This window comes from Carassius auratus, chromosome 50 (genome assembly GCF_003368295.1).
Source record: "Carassius auratus strain Wakin chromosome 50, ASM336829v1, whole genome shotgun sequence".
In the NCBI taxonomy this organism is placed as follows: Eukaryota; Metazoa; Chordata; class Actinopteri; order Cypriniformes; family Cyprinidae; genus Carassius; species Carassius auratus.
The window spans coordinates 10,447,043-10,463,987 of record NC_039292.1 but is presented as its reverse complement, the minus strand read 5'-3'; the positions used below and the strand labels follow the sequence as shown (position 1 = coordinate 10,463,987).

At 35.9% G+C, this 16,945-nt stretch overlaps 1 protein-coding gene across 13 annotated transcripts in view; it reads left to right on the top strand.

Moving 5' to 3' along the window:
• LOC113066968 (calcium-dependent secretion activator 2) overlaps window positions 1-16,945 on the top strand; it is a 154,686-nt gene that overhangs the window by 77,969 nt on the left and 59,772 nt on the right. For all 13 annotated transcript variants that reach the window (XM_026239127.1, XM_026239123.1, XM_026239121.1 and 10 more), the window contains exons 7-9: window positions 12,066-12,177; window positions 12,605-12,744; window positions 16,815-16,881. In XM_026239127.1, the coding sequence (XP_026094912.1) occupies window positions 12,066-12,177; window positions 12,605-12,744; window positions 16,815-16,881 (319 nt within the window). The remainder of the gene's footprint in view (window positions 1-12,065; window positions 12,178-12,604; window positions 12,745-16,814; window positions 16,882-16,945) is intronic.

Below are 16,945 nucleotides of genomic sequence, written 5' to 3'. Positions count from 1 at the left end.
ACCGTTTAGCTTCTAGGTCTTCAATGACAATTGTATTGAGATATGTGAATTGTTTTCGGAGTTTTCTTTAAGAATAGTCATACCTTGTAGTAACGTAATGTTACAGCAATTTTTTTTTTTGGGGGGTAAAAACGTTATGTTTATGCATCGATTTAACGCAAACAAAGACTGATTGTGCTTTTACAATATGAACCCTGGGCTATACTCGCTAACGTCACGTAAAGGCAGGGTTTTGAAAAGTGAATCACTAAACGAATCATTTGAGAATCGCTGTCAAAACAGGTAAAAATAAATGCACATTATAAGAAAACTAAAGTCTTTTTTTGTCATTGCATGCAATGACTGTTGTTGGGGACTTCTTAAACAATATTTGGAACATTTTAAATCCCATAATAGGTGCTCTTTAACATGATATACAGTGGTGTAATATACACACACTACTGCACAAAAAGTTTGGGGCCAGTAAGATGTTATTTAAAGGAATTAATACTTTTATTCAGTAAGGACACATTAAATTGATCAAATGTTGCAAACAAATTCTATTTCAAATAAATGCTGTTCTTGTGAACTTTCCAAAACTATTAATAATTCTGACCAACCTGAGACTTTCAAAAATTCTAACTTTTTAAAGTAAGGTAAGCTGGAAGGTATAACAAGAGTCAAAAATCGAATATCATATCCAGTATTATACCATAAACAGAGCCTAAAATGAACACTCACCAAGTCACCAAATCGCCAGTTTTTGCCACTTTTAGGAATTATAACAATGCAATGAAGTGAAAACAACAGCCAGTTTTAAAGAGATTCGCAAATAATTTTTATTATTTAGATATGTACACAACTTGCCAATCTCTTTATCCTTTTTAAGGTCACTGTTTTATTTTAATTCTATAGTACACTGACTTGCAAATCTGCTGGGAACAACTCCCACTTGCTTTTTATCTTCGAACCTGGTGCATGAATTTGCTTTTATGTCATCAGCTCCCCATTATAGTAGTGACTTGTTTTGACTGCAGATACATTGAAAAAATGTCAGCTGTTCAGCTCTAAAGTGCAATTTCTGCTGGACCCAGAATGACACTCTTTATGTGTGAGACAGACAAATGTGAAGAGGTCATCATTGGCTCCAGTGTGTTTTGTAATGTTGAGTCCATAGCATATCTGTACTAATGATGCATCTGACCTGAACTGACTAGCATGTCAAAGTTATAATATTTATTAAGTAGACAGTGAGCTCGGAAACATGATCATTGGAATCACAGTTATCTAGAATCATGTTTGTGTAGGGTTTTTGCTTGTGTTGATTAGGAATGTGTCTCATTGTGCTCCCTACTTAACTATGGATGCAGTCATATTAGAGAAATTACAGCAGGTCATTTTTTGCAGGTGAAACCGTTCCATTGTGTAATAGCTTCATACTTTTAAACAAAGCAGCATTCTTTTGGTCAACGCAGCAAATTACTTGAACCCGAAACCTGCAGAATTCCTGATCGCATGGATTCCTTTGACTAGATTTTGACTGCAAATATTCGTAGAACTATCCAAAAATCATGTACCTTATGTAATGAGTTTGGACACTAGGATTGGCCCACTGCTGATTCATATAACATATAATGAATTTTAGCTGGTAAAAAGTTATATGCTATTACAAAATATGCATGTCTTGCATGTTTTCAGTAATCAAAACTTTTCAAATAAAATTTGGGATGGCTGTATAAAGTTTGCAACTTTTTTTTCAATCAGTGCACATTAGAGATGAGAGATAACTTGGAGACAAAATCCCTTTTGAAGACTGATTATGCTTAGTCTTCATACATCTACATATTCACTTGTCCTCGCGACATTTGGGACACGACTGAACAACATTTCCGCTAGTTTAAATAGTTGATTTTTACTGTTTAAGGTGCATTCTAGGAATTAGTAGGAAGCAAATAATTCTGACCATTGGACAGCCCTAGAAGTTGTAGACCAAAACATGGGTCTGTTTTGCTATGAAAACCAAAACTGTATATAATTGTGTGTGTGTGTGTGTGTGTGTGAATATAGATGATTAATAGTTAGATTTTTAATTATTTAATAATTTTTCATGGCCATTTTAGTGCAACCCTTCTTTGACTCAATAGTTTTTTTTTTGTTACCATGTCTTTAAGAGATAGATCCAATGTAAAGTCCTTTTGGTCTGGATTGTTTGGTGAAAGTTACAGTATGATTTCATTGAGCACAAACGGATGATAGTACTCAAAGATCAGGAACCATTAGCTTCCTCCTGTTATGGCTTCTGTAATACATTTCTTAACTCAAACCTTGCATAGTATTGGCAAATTTGTATTGTGCACTTATATTAAGGAAGCCCATTTTTATTTTACATTTCTAAGACAGCTATTATTCCCATTTTTCTCCAGCAGACACTCGAGATTAAAATATCACTTTTAATCTCATCGAGGTGAATCATTGGCATGTGAGATGATTTCAGTGTGTTTATTGTGCCGTCACCTGCTGGAAATCATGCGGTTCAATCCGATAACGCTCACATTTGACCTCACAGTATGATGTTAATTAGCACAGAGGAAGCAGATCTTGCAGATTCCAAGATACATGCATGTGACTTATTAAAGGGGCCTATCATGAAAAGCATACTGAAAAATGTCTCAGACTTGTGTTAAATTATTTTTTAATCATGTAAAACTAAATAACAATATTGCCTAAAATTCTAAAAGGGGTACAATATTTATTTATTGTTTTTTTTATTTTTATATACCCACTTCTTCAGTGTAATGAGTATTGCGAAGTGAAAATTCCTATCGAATATATGTCAGACATACAGTATGTGATTAACACTATAGTAAAATTACACTATAATCTAGCCAGTGATGTCATTTCCTGGAAATGTGGTTACAGGGAAGGCAGCAAAGTATTATAGGAAGGAATTAGGCATTGTTAAAAAGTATTTTATTGGCTTTGTGCACATTACCTACAAATGAAAGCAAGGTGTTTATACCTATTTATTGTATTTTTGTTTTAATACTTTGAATGCTGCTTCATTTTTCCTTGCACTGCAAATCTCCTGAGGCCGTTTAGGGATGATGATTATTATTATTCCCAAATAATGGCAGTGTCTGGTTCTGTCAACATTAGCATGTTGCAAACAAACAAATGTGAGTAGATTTAGAAAATAGTTTTCACTGTGAATAAGGTATTGCATCATTGTACTGATTTTATTAGATGCTAGGCTCTGTTGTTTTGTTGCCTTGGTAACAGTTTGCTTAATAAATAGTCCTCCCTACTTGTTTTGGGGGTTCAGACAGCCTCTAGGTGGTGAGAGGTCAGTTTTATCCCAGACCTCCCAAAATATCCATACACTGGTGAAGCTCCCCAAGGCAGATTTGGGCTCTAGACAGTGTCAGTCAGAGTGAAGACTGAAGGATCTTTTCTGGCTGTGTCACTGTCAACAGCTGTAGCTGAAACTCAGGGTTGGGTAGGGTTGCACCAGCTGTTCATAAGTGAACCATTCTTACTTTAATTTAGATGTGAAGTTCATACCATGGGCTTAGAATCTACTAGCTAGTTTGTTACTAACTCTGTACTTAACTTGTTTGCACTGTTCTTAAGGCAGAGTGTAATTTGAAGCTTGTAACCTCTCCATAAATACTATTAATACCCTCTGTGATTTTATTGTGTGCCTCATATACAGTAACTAATCGTCAAAAAAAAATAAGCGTCCATTAAAATATGATACTTGGCTAGTCATGAAAAACATTTAATAGGTGTTTTTGTATGTAGGTGACATTCAGAAACCCAATTTGAAATGATTAAGAAGAAATAAAAAAAAAGCAACAAAAAAGAACACAAAGATCGGGTTTGTGTTGAAGATCTGCAGGTCATTTGTTCACATAATGTTCTCTCTCTTGAAATGTGAACAAGTGTAAAGTCAACATTATCATATGTCGAAAGGATTGAAGTTTGTCAGGTGCAACATGAGCTTATTGATGCAGTTCAGTCAATCTGCTGTTTTATTCAGTTTATTCTGATGCTCGTGGTCTAAGGCTTCTGTTAACATTTACGTTTAGCGTTTATATTTAGAGTTGTTTCAACTAAGTTTATAGTGTTATGAAACCCCCGTTTTGAAAAAGAATCCAGAAATGTGCATGCAAAGCTGTGGGAGTGTAGAGGGAGGGAAGAGTGGAAAAACAACCAATAAAACACAGCTCTACAACACACTCATTATACAGACAAATTAATATTAAAATATGAGCAGAGAAAAATATCAAATAAATCACAATGGAGAATAGGGGCCAGCTTGATGTATTTTAAAGAATATAAAAATAATGACAACAAAATCTTATCATTAGAGACTACTAACAACTGTCATAAACAAATCCTATAAAAAAGTTTTGATTAATTATTTGAAATTAAGAAATCAGCAGAAATATTGGTCTATATAAAAATTGAAGAATAATATTTAAAAGTTGTAATAATATTTTCACATTTACCAGTACCGAAGGGTCTGAACAAATGACATGCACCAGTTTAAAACAGAAAGAAAAAAGGCATAGTTTATTGTTTACTCTTCTATGAATTTTTGGTCTGTCATTGTCTGTCACTGTGTATCACAATAATCTGTTGTGACATCGCGTTCATGATCTGACGTTCCACTGTATCATTGCCCTTATTAACTCATATTTCATACACAGTGCTGGTTCATGTTTGGAGCACAAGAGAAGATGAAATATGTTCACGGTCATGTTTACAGTGTTCCTGTGGTTCAGTGGTAGAGACCTGTATTAGCAGCGCAAAAGGTTGTGGGTTCAATTTCCAGGGAACACAAATACTGATTACAAAAAAATAAATAAATAGCCTGAATGCACTGCAAGTTGCTTTGGATAAATACATCTGCTAAATGCATAAATGTAAATGCACAGTGGTGAACTGTCAGCGCAGAAACTTTTCCATTAGTTTTTATATTATCTGCTGTAATACAAACTCATACATAATACAGCACAGTGTTTGGATCATAAGAGTACGTTCTCATGAATAATACTGAGAAAAGCTCTGAAAACTGATCACGTACTCTCCAGTCACAGCAGCCAATCACCACTCCAAATTAACGCATATACATCACTTTTTGTAAAGTTGGTTCAACTTTGCTTTTTGAACCGGAAGGACTAAATGGCTCCAAAAAATTAAAAACTTTTAAACTCAGTTTTTTTTGGTATATTCCGCAATGATGGCACTAGTTGGAGCGCGTCAGCTGCTATTTGCCCAATTGTGCATGTTGAATTGCATCGAGCTGTCTGTGAGATTGATCTGATTGGCTGTTCAGCTTCCGACCCAGTTCATTTGTCACATGTCTCCTAGCAAAAAGATACACATTTCTGCATGATTTTGTTGTGATCGGAACAACTTGAAAGTCTGGTAGTGCGATCCTCTGTCATTTAGTGTATATTTGAATCCCACTTCTGTGACAGCTACACGGCACGAGGTAACACGTTTACATAATGCCGTCTATGTTCTACGTTGGCCGGCCGCAAACAGCTTAACCTGCCCTCAAACACTTTAGCTTTTTCATGTGGTAAACATTATATGAAGACACTGTGTCTTACACAGTGAAAGTAAATTCATTTTATTTTCACTTCTGAAGAATTAGGCATCAAAGAATCAGTAGTTACATTTTTTTTTTTTCACTGTACCAAAGCAGTACATCCCAGTCTTTTTTTGTGTTCTCTGGGAGTTCAATGTGGGATTCACAAAAATGCTTGCTCTTGAAAGATGGCTCAGTACCCAGTTTATTAGGACCAGCTGGCTCCACCAAATCACAAACTGTAAGTACGATAAATAATAGCTGAAAATAATTATACAGTTCATAAAGATAGTTAGCACTATTTTTTTCTGTTGCACTCACTTTGTGTGTAGTGTGTGAATCATTTGCACTGTTTTTGCACTGTATTGTTGAAGACAATTTGTGCAATTGTTTTTACTATATGCTGCATAGTTTGTGTTTATTGTTCATACTCAGATTGAAAAATATTTCTCAGAAGAAGAAAAAAATTGTTTTGTTTGGTTTTGTTATATAACACTCATTAACTCAACTCAACTCAACTCAACTTTTATTTATAAAGCACTTTCAAAACCATTAGAATGGACCAAAGTGCTGTCCATAAGTAGGCTGATCACTAACTCTAAAATACATACCAACAATAAGTTACATTAAAAACAAGACACAAGAAAATCAAACAATAAATCACTCACAGTTCTCAGACCTAATCAAACGCCAAAGGCTTGATTAAATAAATAAGTCTTCAATCCCTTTTTAAAAATATCCATGCCTGATGAGGTTTTTAAGGATAGAGGCAACACATTCCAAAGTGCAGGAGCCGCCACAGAAAACGCGCGGTCTCCACTACGCCTCAAGCGAGACCGTGGGATGGTTAGGAGCATATTCCGAGAGGAGCGAAGGTGACGTTGAGACTGATAAGGGATTAACATGTCTTTTATGTACTCAGGAGCTTGATCATGTAGTGCTTTAAAAACAAACATCAACACCTTATATTGTATTCTGTATCTAACAGGTAGCCAGTGAAGGGATATCAATAAAGGTGTTATGTGATCCCTTTTTCTGGTATTTGTTAAAAATCTCACTGCAGCATTCTGGACACACTGAAGACGAGTAACCAGTGATTCACTTATGCCCAGATAAAGAGAATTACAATAATCCAACCGGGTTGAAACAAAGGCATGCACAACAATCTCCAAGTCCTTGTACGAAAGAATTGGTTTCAGTTTAAACAATTTTCTTAAATGAAAGAAAGATGATTTCACAACGCTGTTAACTTGACGGTCAAAGCGTAATTCCGAGTCGAGAAAAACTCCAAGGTTCTTTACATAACTTTGCATATTGTTGGACAGTAGTCTATTATTTCCAGCCGGAGCATTCCCAAACTCCTTGTTCCCAAACATAATAAACTCAGTTTTATCCTCATTTAATTGTAAAAAATTATTAGCTAGCCATCCCTTTACCTCAGTCAAGCACTTATAAAAATTAGTAAAAGATGCACAACCATCACACTCCAAAGGAAGGTACAATTGTAAATCATCAGCATAGAGGTGATAGTTAATATTATGCTGCTTAAAAATAGACCCCAGAGGTAACATATACAGAGAAAACAGAGTCGGACCAAGGATTGATCCCTGAGGAACCCCCCAAGAAATAGCAGCAGATGCAGAGACATAATTTCCAATTTTAACAGAGCATGTCCTGTCATGCAAATACGAGGAAAACCACTTAAGGGCTACACCATTGATCCCTACATAATCTCTAAGGCGGTCTATTAAAACTGCGTGATCTAAAGTATCAAAGGCTGCACTTAAATCTAGCATCATTAAAGCAACACTTTTCCCGGAGTCAATACTTAACAAAATATCATTTGTAACCTTCAATAGTGCTGATTCTGTGCTATGTTTGGTCCTAAATCCGGACTGAAAAATATCCATTATGTTATTTACAATCAAGAAATCTGTAAGTTGATTATGGACAACTTTCTCTAAAATCTTATTCATAAAAGGCAATTTTGAAATAGGTCTGAAATTTTTTAACTCATGTGAATCCAAGTTATGTTTTTTTAATACCGGCTCAATAACAGCATGCTTAAACCCTGAAGGTACAATTCCCTGATATAAACTACTATTGATAATCAGAAGTATATTAGGTCCAATAGTGTCTACAACCTCTTTAAACAATCGCGACGGGAGAACGTCATAAAATGAGGTAGTCGGCTTTAAATGCATTATTATCTTCTCCAACTCAACTAATGTAATAGATGCAAATTTACTTAAACAACGAGAAGGATTAATTATATCAGCTACAACATTGCCTACAGGCACAATATTCGACCGAATAAGAACAACCTTATCAATAAAATATTTTAAAAAACTATCACACAGATCCTTAGACGGGAAAGGAAAATAGTTGATAGAAGGACTCAATACCTTATCTATAGTTGAAAATAGTACCTTTGGATTATTTGCATTATGTGATATAATTCGCGAAAAATATGAAGATCTAGCGGCTCTAACAGCGTTTTGATAATTTGATAGAGATTCTCTAAGAATATCATAAGATATCTGCAATTTATCTTTCAGCCACTTACGCTCTGCAAGCCGACAAACCCGCCTCAAATTACGCGTTACATCATTTAACCACGGTCGTTTTTTAACTTTTTGACATCTCATTTTAAAAGGCGCAACATTATCCAAAATTTCAGAGCAAACATTATTAAAAGAATCCACCAATTCATCAGGTCCTACAGCTGACAATATGGTAGGCTCAATATGAAGGGCTAATTCAGTAAAAGCAGTTGAGAACACACTAGATGTAGAAGTAGTGATAACCCTGGACAAGAATGATGGAGGCTGATGAAAGTCATTTGTTGTGGAGGTAAAATTAAACCTAATAGGCATATGATCCGAGATGGCCATTTCTTCAACACAAATATTTTCTATCGTTATCCCCAAAGAAAAGACCAAGTCAAGTGTGTGGCCACGATCGTGTGTAGGACCGGAAACGCATTGAAATAAGTTAAAAGAATCAACTAAATTCAAGAATTCCCTGGTCATGGGTTTACCAGGACAACAAACATGAATGTTAAAATCACCCATAATCAAAATCCTGTCAGCAGATGGAACAACCACGGATAAAAACTCACTAAATTTATCAAGAAAATTCTTATTATAACCAGGAGGCCTATATATCAAGGCACAAATCACTGGCGAGGGCAAGTCAATCTTCATTAATTGAACTTCAAAACTCTTTGAACTTTCAGCAGGCAGTAACTTGCACTTCATCATGTTATTAAAAATAACAGCCAAGCCTCCACCTCGACGATTACTTCTCGAAGTACTTAAATAGCTACATCCACTTGGTAAAAGCTCAACAAGAGGACTCATATCAGCGTCATTTAGCCAAGTTTCAGTGATAAAAAGAAAGTCCAGTCCATACTTTACATAATAGTCATTCAAGATGAATGTTTTGTTGACAACTGAGCGTGCGTTTATCAAAGCCATGAGCACTGTGGTCGACTCAACGGGCCGATTAGAGGAAGAAACAGAACTTAGCTTCACTGCCCCAGCTCGTCTCACGGAGCGCAAATTTGAGTGTACCACGCCTCCGCGTCTCGTCTTTCTCCGTGTAGTCCAGCGCAATGATGTTGATGTGGCAGGCAGAACATGTAACAAATAGGAATGCCGTGACTCCATTGTTGGTCTAGCTCCACTATTCAGGATCCTCAATTTCTTAAGTTTCACCAAGACTCCAGCCCGTATGCCTCGTCTCCTGCGGCGTCTCCTCTTCCAGCACGCGCATCCAGTTACCTGACAGACTTTAAACGGCGGCTGGAACATGCATGGCTGTTCAGCAAAGAATTTCAAGTTCAAATCACTGCTGCACATATTCAAGGCCGTAGAACGAAGACTTAGCTGCGAAAGGCGATCATAGACCAACTGTGAGCAATCCAAATAATTGATAAAACATAAAAATAAAATAAATAAATAAAAAACAGACATCCTAAATGTAGAGCGACGGCAAGCCAACACACAACCTGGCGCCATCTTGTTTACACATTGAAATGAGTAAAATCTCTATTGTTAACGAAATAGGCCTGTTTTTCACTTAAAAGCGTCAATAACAATATTGTAATAAATGGCTAGAACTTGCTTGGGGAATGGTATATGTAAACAAAATTTTATTTGGAAGTGTAAAACACCCAGACGCAACTTTCTAAAGAAAAATATCCAAACTTTAGGAGTTTCTGCTTGAGAACACAGTAAAAAACACCCAACTGTAGCTTGCATTTTTCTTAAAATTCTGTAATTTCATTCATTCTTAGAGAAAACGAAAGGAAAATTGAGACTTAAAATTAGTTAAACTTAAACTGTAAGTTCTCCTGTTTATAACTATACATGGCACTTGATGCTGACCGCTAGAATAGGTCTCAAAAACAAAGAAAAGTGCAGGTGTGTCAGGCGCCCCAAAAACGTTCTAGGTCTTTAAGGGTTAATACACATAGTTTTTATATTCAGAATAGTAAGAAAGTCCTGCTTTGATTTCAGTTTGTAGTTCAGCAGTCCTGATTTCGGTTTCTCTTTATGAATAATTAATATGAACTAGTGCCACTTGCTGCAATAGACAGGTATTTCCTTTCATGCAGGTGCAAAACATGTTTTGCTCTAGTGTTTGCAGTGTGTTCAAGCATGAATTTTAAGCCCAGGCACATGCAAGGTGACAACATGGTTGTCTTTCGTCACCAACAGTTTTTCATTGCCAGGTTGGTGTGTCGACCTCAAGGGATCAAGGTTTGGCTGGTTACCATGAGCCCCCCTGCTGGTAGATCCAGTAACTATGGCTGCTAAGAGCATATTCCTCCATTGGTGTCTTTTATTCTGTCTAAAGCCCATTGAGATGAATGGGAATGCTATCAGATCTTCAGATATTGCACACCTCCTTGGTAACATCATAAGGCTGATGGACACAGGATTCACACAGAGGCTCAGACACCAAAGAGGGTATAACCAGAGAGTGATTCAGCATTGTGACTCAGTGTCTGTTGTAGACACAGTCTAGATTAGCTGTGAAAAGATGTCTGATTGAGTCTGTGTGCTGGATCATGATTTTCAAGATCAAGGAATTTATTGATTAAATTGATTCAAGAGATTCATTGGTTCCAGCTTTTGTTCTGCTGAAGCATGCATCTTCATCAGTTCATACAGATCTCATATGTTATAAGCTCAACCAAGTGTACATACTGTACAGTTAACTCGTTCTTGTTCTTTTACTATAGAGGAAACATACTTGGCTTGCCATATGACATTCAAAACACTGTCTGGGGGCTTTATTGCTTTAGAAAGCAAAAGAACTGAATTAGATGTGGGAGCCGACTCCTACAGTCAATTTTCCTCAAGCTACTGTTGGCCCGCTTGAGAGAGAGAGAGAGAGTTACTCAGCTATAGATATATATATACAGGTGCTCTCAATAAATTAGAATGTCATGGAAAGTTCTTTTTTTTTTCAATAATTCAACTCGAATAAATAAATAAATTAAATGCACAGAGACTGAAGTAGTTTAAGCTTTTGGTTCTTTTAATTGTGATGATTTTGGGTCACATATTTAACAAAAACCCACCAATAAACTATCTCAACAAATGAGAATATGGTGACATGCTAATCAGCTCAAAACACCTGCAAAGGTTTCCTGAGCCTTTCAAAATGGTCTCTCAGTTTGGTTCACTCTGCTAAACAATTATGGGGAAGACTGCTGATCTGACAGTTGTCCAGAAGACAATCATTGACACCCTTCACAAGGAGGGTAAGCCACAAGCATTCATTGCCAAAGAAGCTGGCTGTTTACTGAGTGCTGTATCAAAGCATTTTAATAAAAAGTTGAGTGGAAGGAAAAACTGTGAAAGAAAAAGATGCACAACCAACCGAGAGTCAAGTCATGTTTTGAAGTCAGAAATCTACTTTTGTGTCCAATTTTGCAATTTTTAGTCTTTCTTTTGGGATTTAGGTTGTGTTTTTAAATATTATTTGGCTGGAGGGGAGTAAACTTTTTATTGTTGTTGTTGTTGTTGTTTTTTTGGCTTTTGGAGTCAGAGTTGAGTTTTAAGCCTTGTTTTTGAAATCAGGTCGTGTTTTTAGTTTTAGTTTTGTATTTGTATTTTGTATTTTTTTTTTTATCTAATTTTTTTGACTTTTTTGACTTTTTTTAACTTCAGACCACCCCTCAAGTTGTTACATAGGCTGTTTTGAAATTTGAAACAGGAATATAAGTATAAAACAATAATTTGTTGTTTAATTTGAGCTTTATGAATAGTTTAATAATAAAAAAAAGAACAAACACAAGACAACAAAAGCAAAGTCTTATGAAAGCAAATAGATATGTTAACATCCCACACACTAATTTGATCAAACAAGTACAGGAAATATTCAGCAGTTACTTCATCATGAGTCTGAAGAAGTGGGGAATGCAAAATGAAGTCTCCTAATGTGACGGCTGATTTGTTTTCTTCTTTTACAGGTGGGGCACACAAGGAGATTTCACCACCACACACCCCCTGCCAGCGGTCAAAGTCAAACTCTTCACTGAAAGCACTGGGGTCCTGGCTCTGGAGGACAAAGAGCTGGGAAGGGTGAGATGAGAGTCTGTCCTTCCATCCACCGCTGAGATTTACAGAAATCCTCCTCTGTGTTGGATCTGCACAATGTGCTCAATTATTGGCTGATGTTGCAGGAACAGATGTTCTGCACACAGTGTGTGACCTTGATGTGCGTGCACATGTGTTTGTATGTGTGCGAGGGGAAAGTGAACTACAGGCGAGGAAATCTTTAGTCATTAGGGCTTACACTCCCGGAGTAACAGATGGAGACTCCCCATTAGAGACTCGCACCAAACAGACTGCACCTCCTCCATCTATTTTTTCTCTCTCTGTTCTTCAGTCTAACCCTCTTTTTCTCTCATCTCCAATCATCTCTTTCACACCTATCTCTCCAGCTGCCCATCCAGGTGTATCGGTCCTAATAATGTGTTTCTCTCTTATTTTCTCTCGTTCGGTCCAGGTGGTCCTTCACCCCACAACAAACGGGCCCAAAACGGCAGAGTTGCATAAGATGGTAGTGCCTAAGAACAGCCAAGACGTGGATCTGAAAATCAAACTGGCGGTCCGCATGGACAAACCCCCCAACATGAAGCACAGCGGGTACGTCTGTAATGATGCTCACTACCTGACCTCCAGGATCCGAATACGTCCTCACACTTGTTATTAATAGAAATAGAACATAGTGCAATAGTAGCAATAGTTACAAATAGAAATTCCATGGATAAATTCATTTTATTGAATAATAGATGGGTAATTTTTCACAATAGGAAATCATGATTATATAATTATTATATAAATATAGAATAAATCTTATAAGAAGAAAGAATACCCCATTCAGCTAGAAGGAAGTTTACATAAATGAGGTGCATTGAAAAAAGTGTGGTTCTAGTGCCACCTTGTGTTCGATTATTATTCTTGTGAGTCTCCTCATGTCACACACTAGGTTTCCTTGGACTTCCAGGAGCCCCTCAGAAAACACTGGCTCTGTGTATTACATCTCTTATTTATTTATTTATTAATTATGAACGAATAAAAAAAGGACAATTCAAATAAATAGCAGCATTAAATAACTTAGAAAATTGCAACATTAAATAGAAGTAATATATATATAGTGTGTAAAAACCTTTTATAAATAATTTAAATAATTTATAGTCAAGTTGGGATATTTTCTAAACAAAGTAAATTTGTAATTACATTACAAGGGATGATAAAATTACTAATTCAAAATGAAAATGAACATTCAAATAAATAGCAACATTTAAAAAAATAAAATAAAAAAATAAAAGCTGGCCAATATGGGTATACAAAAACTTTAAATATTTTAAAAAGTGTATTTATTTTTAATTTTCTGTTCAAGAATTCAGTTTTGGTGTGTTGGAATTTGCTGCAATGTTGGATCAAGCAACAAAATCACAAGACACAAAAAACATATTACAAATGTAAAAGTAAAACGAACATTCAAATAAATAGCAAAATTAAAAACATTAAATACAAATCTGGCACCATTAAATAAGTAAATAAAATAATTAAAAGGACGCATTATAACATATTCGCTTTTTTTATTTGTTTGCTGGTAAAGAAATCAGATTTTGTCTTTTTGAATCAATAAAATAAGGAGGGAGGAAAAACAGATCCAGCTCCTTCTGACGGTCTGGATTTACTCATTCAGAACGAGCCCTGTCAGTAAATGCAGCAGTGAAGATGTGCAGGACCAGCTGCTGGGGTGCTTCCCTCAGCGGGGCAGGGTCAAGGGTCACATCACTACCATCAGCCTGCTAATTACACAGAGGCCCTGTGTGATTCCTCTATAGAGCGCCTCCCTGAGAGGCCTGCTCTAATTGGCAGAAACCTCTTCATCCTGGAATTACCTTTTTAACGGACCTCACAAGACCACGTACACACTCAGACTGACACAAACTTACTCAGACATTTATTTATTAGCCCTAAAATAAAAATGATGTTTTCATTTTCTCACCCTTTTCTGTTTGTGTTTTCAAAACTCTTCAATTTTCTATTTGAAAATAGTGGTTTGGTGCATTCAAGTCATGCTGGAAAGATTGCATTTCTGCGTTGAATGCAAATGAATGCCATACAATTCATAACAACTCTAAACTTTCTTTAAGCCCTGAGGTTCAGAGTCGATGATGTATATGTGAAAAAACAAGTTGGATGCAATGGATGCAAGGGCCTTTATTAATTGTTAATGTTAGTTAATGCATTAACTAACAATGAGCAAGACATGTACATGTAAAGCATCTATTCATCCTTGTTAATGTTAATTAAAAAAAATACATTGTTCTTATTAGTTGAAGTCGATACAGTAATATTAACAGATACATATAAACTTCCCAGGAGGCCCAGAATGCACCATATTCCAAATCCTCTAAAGCCACATTTGTGTGAGGAACAGGCTGAAATTCGTGATGCCTTTTGGTCTTATGATACTCATTTGAGATTTGTAAGATTAAAATCATACCGTTTTAGTCTTAGGTTTTGTCCAATTACTTATATACCCACACACATCTACAAAAACAAACACCTGATGACTGTCCCTGTGCATGGGAAGAGAGAGAGCGATCGGTGGGGAGCTTTTCAGGTTGATTGCACCCCATTAAAAGAAGCCATCTGTTTATCAGCAGAGCGACTGAAGAATTGGGAGCCATTCAGTTTTGTGGAGTGACCCCACTGTGGCCCTGAGAGAGAGAGCTGCCAGCTCCAGTCTGATCAGTCTGTCTCTGTCTCACTTATGCCCACTGGCTCTTTCTTTCTCTACCATGCTCCTTTTTTACTTCTTTTTGTATCCCCTTAAAACCAGCTTTGCCCTCTTTCATTTGAGAGCCTGGGCACACATTAAAGCCCTTTTAACACGTTTGCATTTTTAAGATCTCTTTTAACCTCCGCCTTCGGTTACAGCCATACTTTGCATTCATGACTCATTTATTTGTGTTATTGCATGCAATATTTTATACTACCTATACTAAAAGACAGAAAATATAGCAATTTAATGGGAATTTTAAACTGAGTCCTAGTATGTTTTTTCTACAGTTATAGTATGTATTAATGTTTTGATTTTTTTTTTTTTTTTTTTTTTTGTTAAGATTTATTTTCTGCTTAGTTTTTATTTCAGTTTTAGTTTTAGTACTATAATTTTATTTCTTAAAAATATTTAAGTGAATTGCCAAGGCAATTTTTTTCAGCTTGTTTTAATAGATTTATTTTTAGTTATCAATAACTATACTGGTTTAAGTAACAATGTATTGAAAAATACAAGAATACATTTCTATGCAAATCATTTGTGAATCAGTTTTTACATAAGGCACTAAACTGGATCTTAATTTAATAATAGCATTATTTAAAAACCTCAGAGAAATCAGTACTGCTTGTTTTTCACCAATAAGGCCCAATGAAAATATGCTTTCTGCCATACTGCCGTTAGACCACATGGGGGCACTGCATCCATTATAATAACACTTACAATGACCATGTAATGCCACTTTTTCTCAAGGTGATCTCTAAATGTTTTATTTGACTTTTACAGTCATATTGACATACATTGTGAGGTTAGCATTTGTATAGTGTTTTAAAGTTCAATGTAGTATCATAATTTGCATTGTAAAGCGATAATCCTATTGACTTTTCAGGGATGTTAACAAATGCTGAGAAGAACTGGTTATATGTAAATTAAGTCTTTATGTAAACTGGTTGAGTGCTTTTTACTAGAAGAATTAATAAATTATATTAGCTTAAGATAATGAGTCTGACTCCATATTTCAGAGACCTAAAGATGTCGTATTTATCCAGTGTTATGCATTTTGTTATGATTTGTAATTTCTTCCTATCAAATTTTCTGATATATTAAAAAAAAAAAAAAAATTCCTGAAATGAAATATTACTTGTATTTCATAATTAATCATATCAAACGTTTTAAAATGCTATTATTGTGACTCTACAGATCCAGCATTTTTCTTTCCACCAAAACTACTTCCAAGAAACCATAAAGACATAGAAGACAAAATTTAGTTTATCTTCAGAAGATTATTGTTATTACTATTATTATTATTATTATAGTTATTATCCCGGCTCAGACTGAGCTGAAGTCGACTGGAAAGTGCCCGCGGCGCGCCCGTTCACCCAGAGGTCGTCTCGTCTGCCATCAGCCGGCCATTGTTGCCATCTAAATGGGATCATGTGTATCAGAAAGGTGTCGGAGAGTGAGCTGAAAATCACTTTCACAAGTGGATGATTACCTCTGCCACATGTTAACCCAGACTGGCCCGCTTCCATGCACTCATTGCTCCCTCAACCTTGACTGGAGCTTTTCCCCCCACGGGCGCTGTGTGTCCATTTAAGAAGAATTGATTTCACCTCACCCATATTTCTGCACAGATCCTTTTTTGTTGTTGTTGTTTTTGTCATTTTTAAGAATGTGTGCTTAATCAGTAGCCTAAGATGTTTTTTTTTCTTCTCTGTCATGGAGTGGACATGACAGAATTCAGCCGTTTGAGGAATTAACGAATGACAGTCCTTAAGCTACATGGGGTTTACACCTAGGCTTTATGAATATAGTGTTTTGTTTTTAATCATGTCCGTAAATGAAAATATCAAGGGAGCTTTCAGCTGTCAATTTGATTCTTCCATGACACTCATTGTAGTGTTTTTTTTCTCTGTAGGTATCTTTACGCATTAGGCCAGAGAGTCTGGAAGCGATGGAAGAGGAGATATTATGTGCTTGTTCAGGTGAGCAGATTTCCCAATCACAACTTTATATATTAGTGTCATTTAGATTTTTGTCAAAATTAAT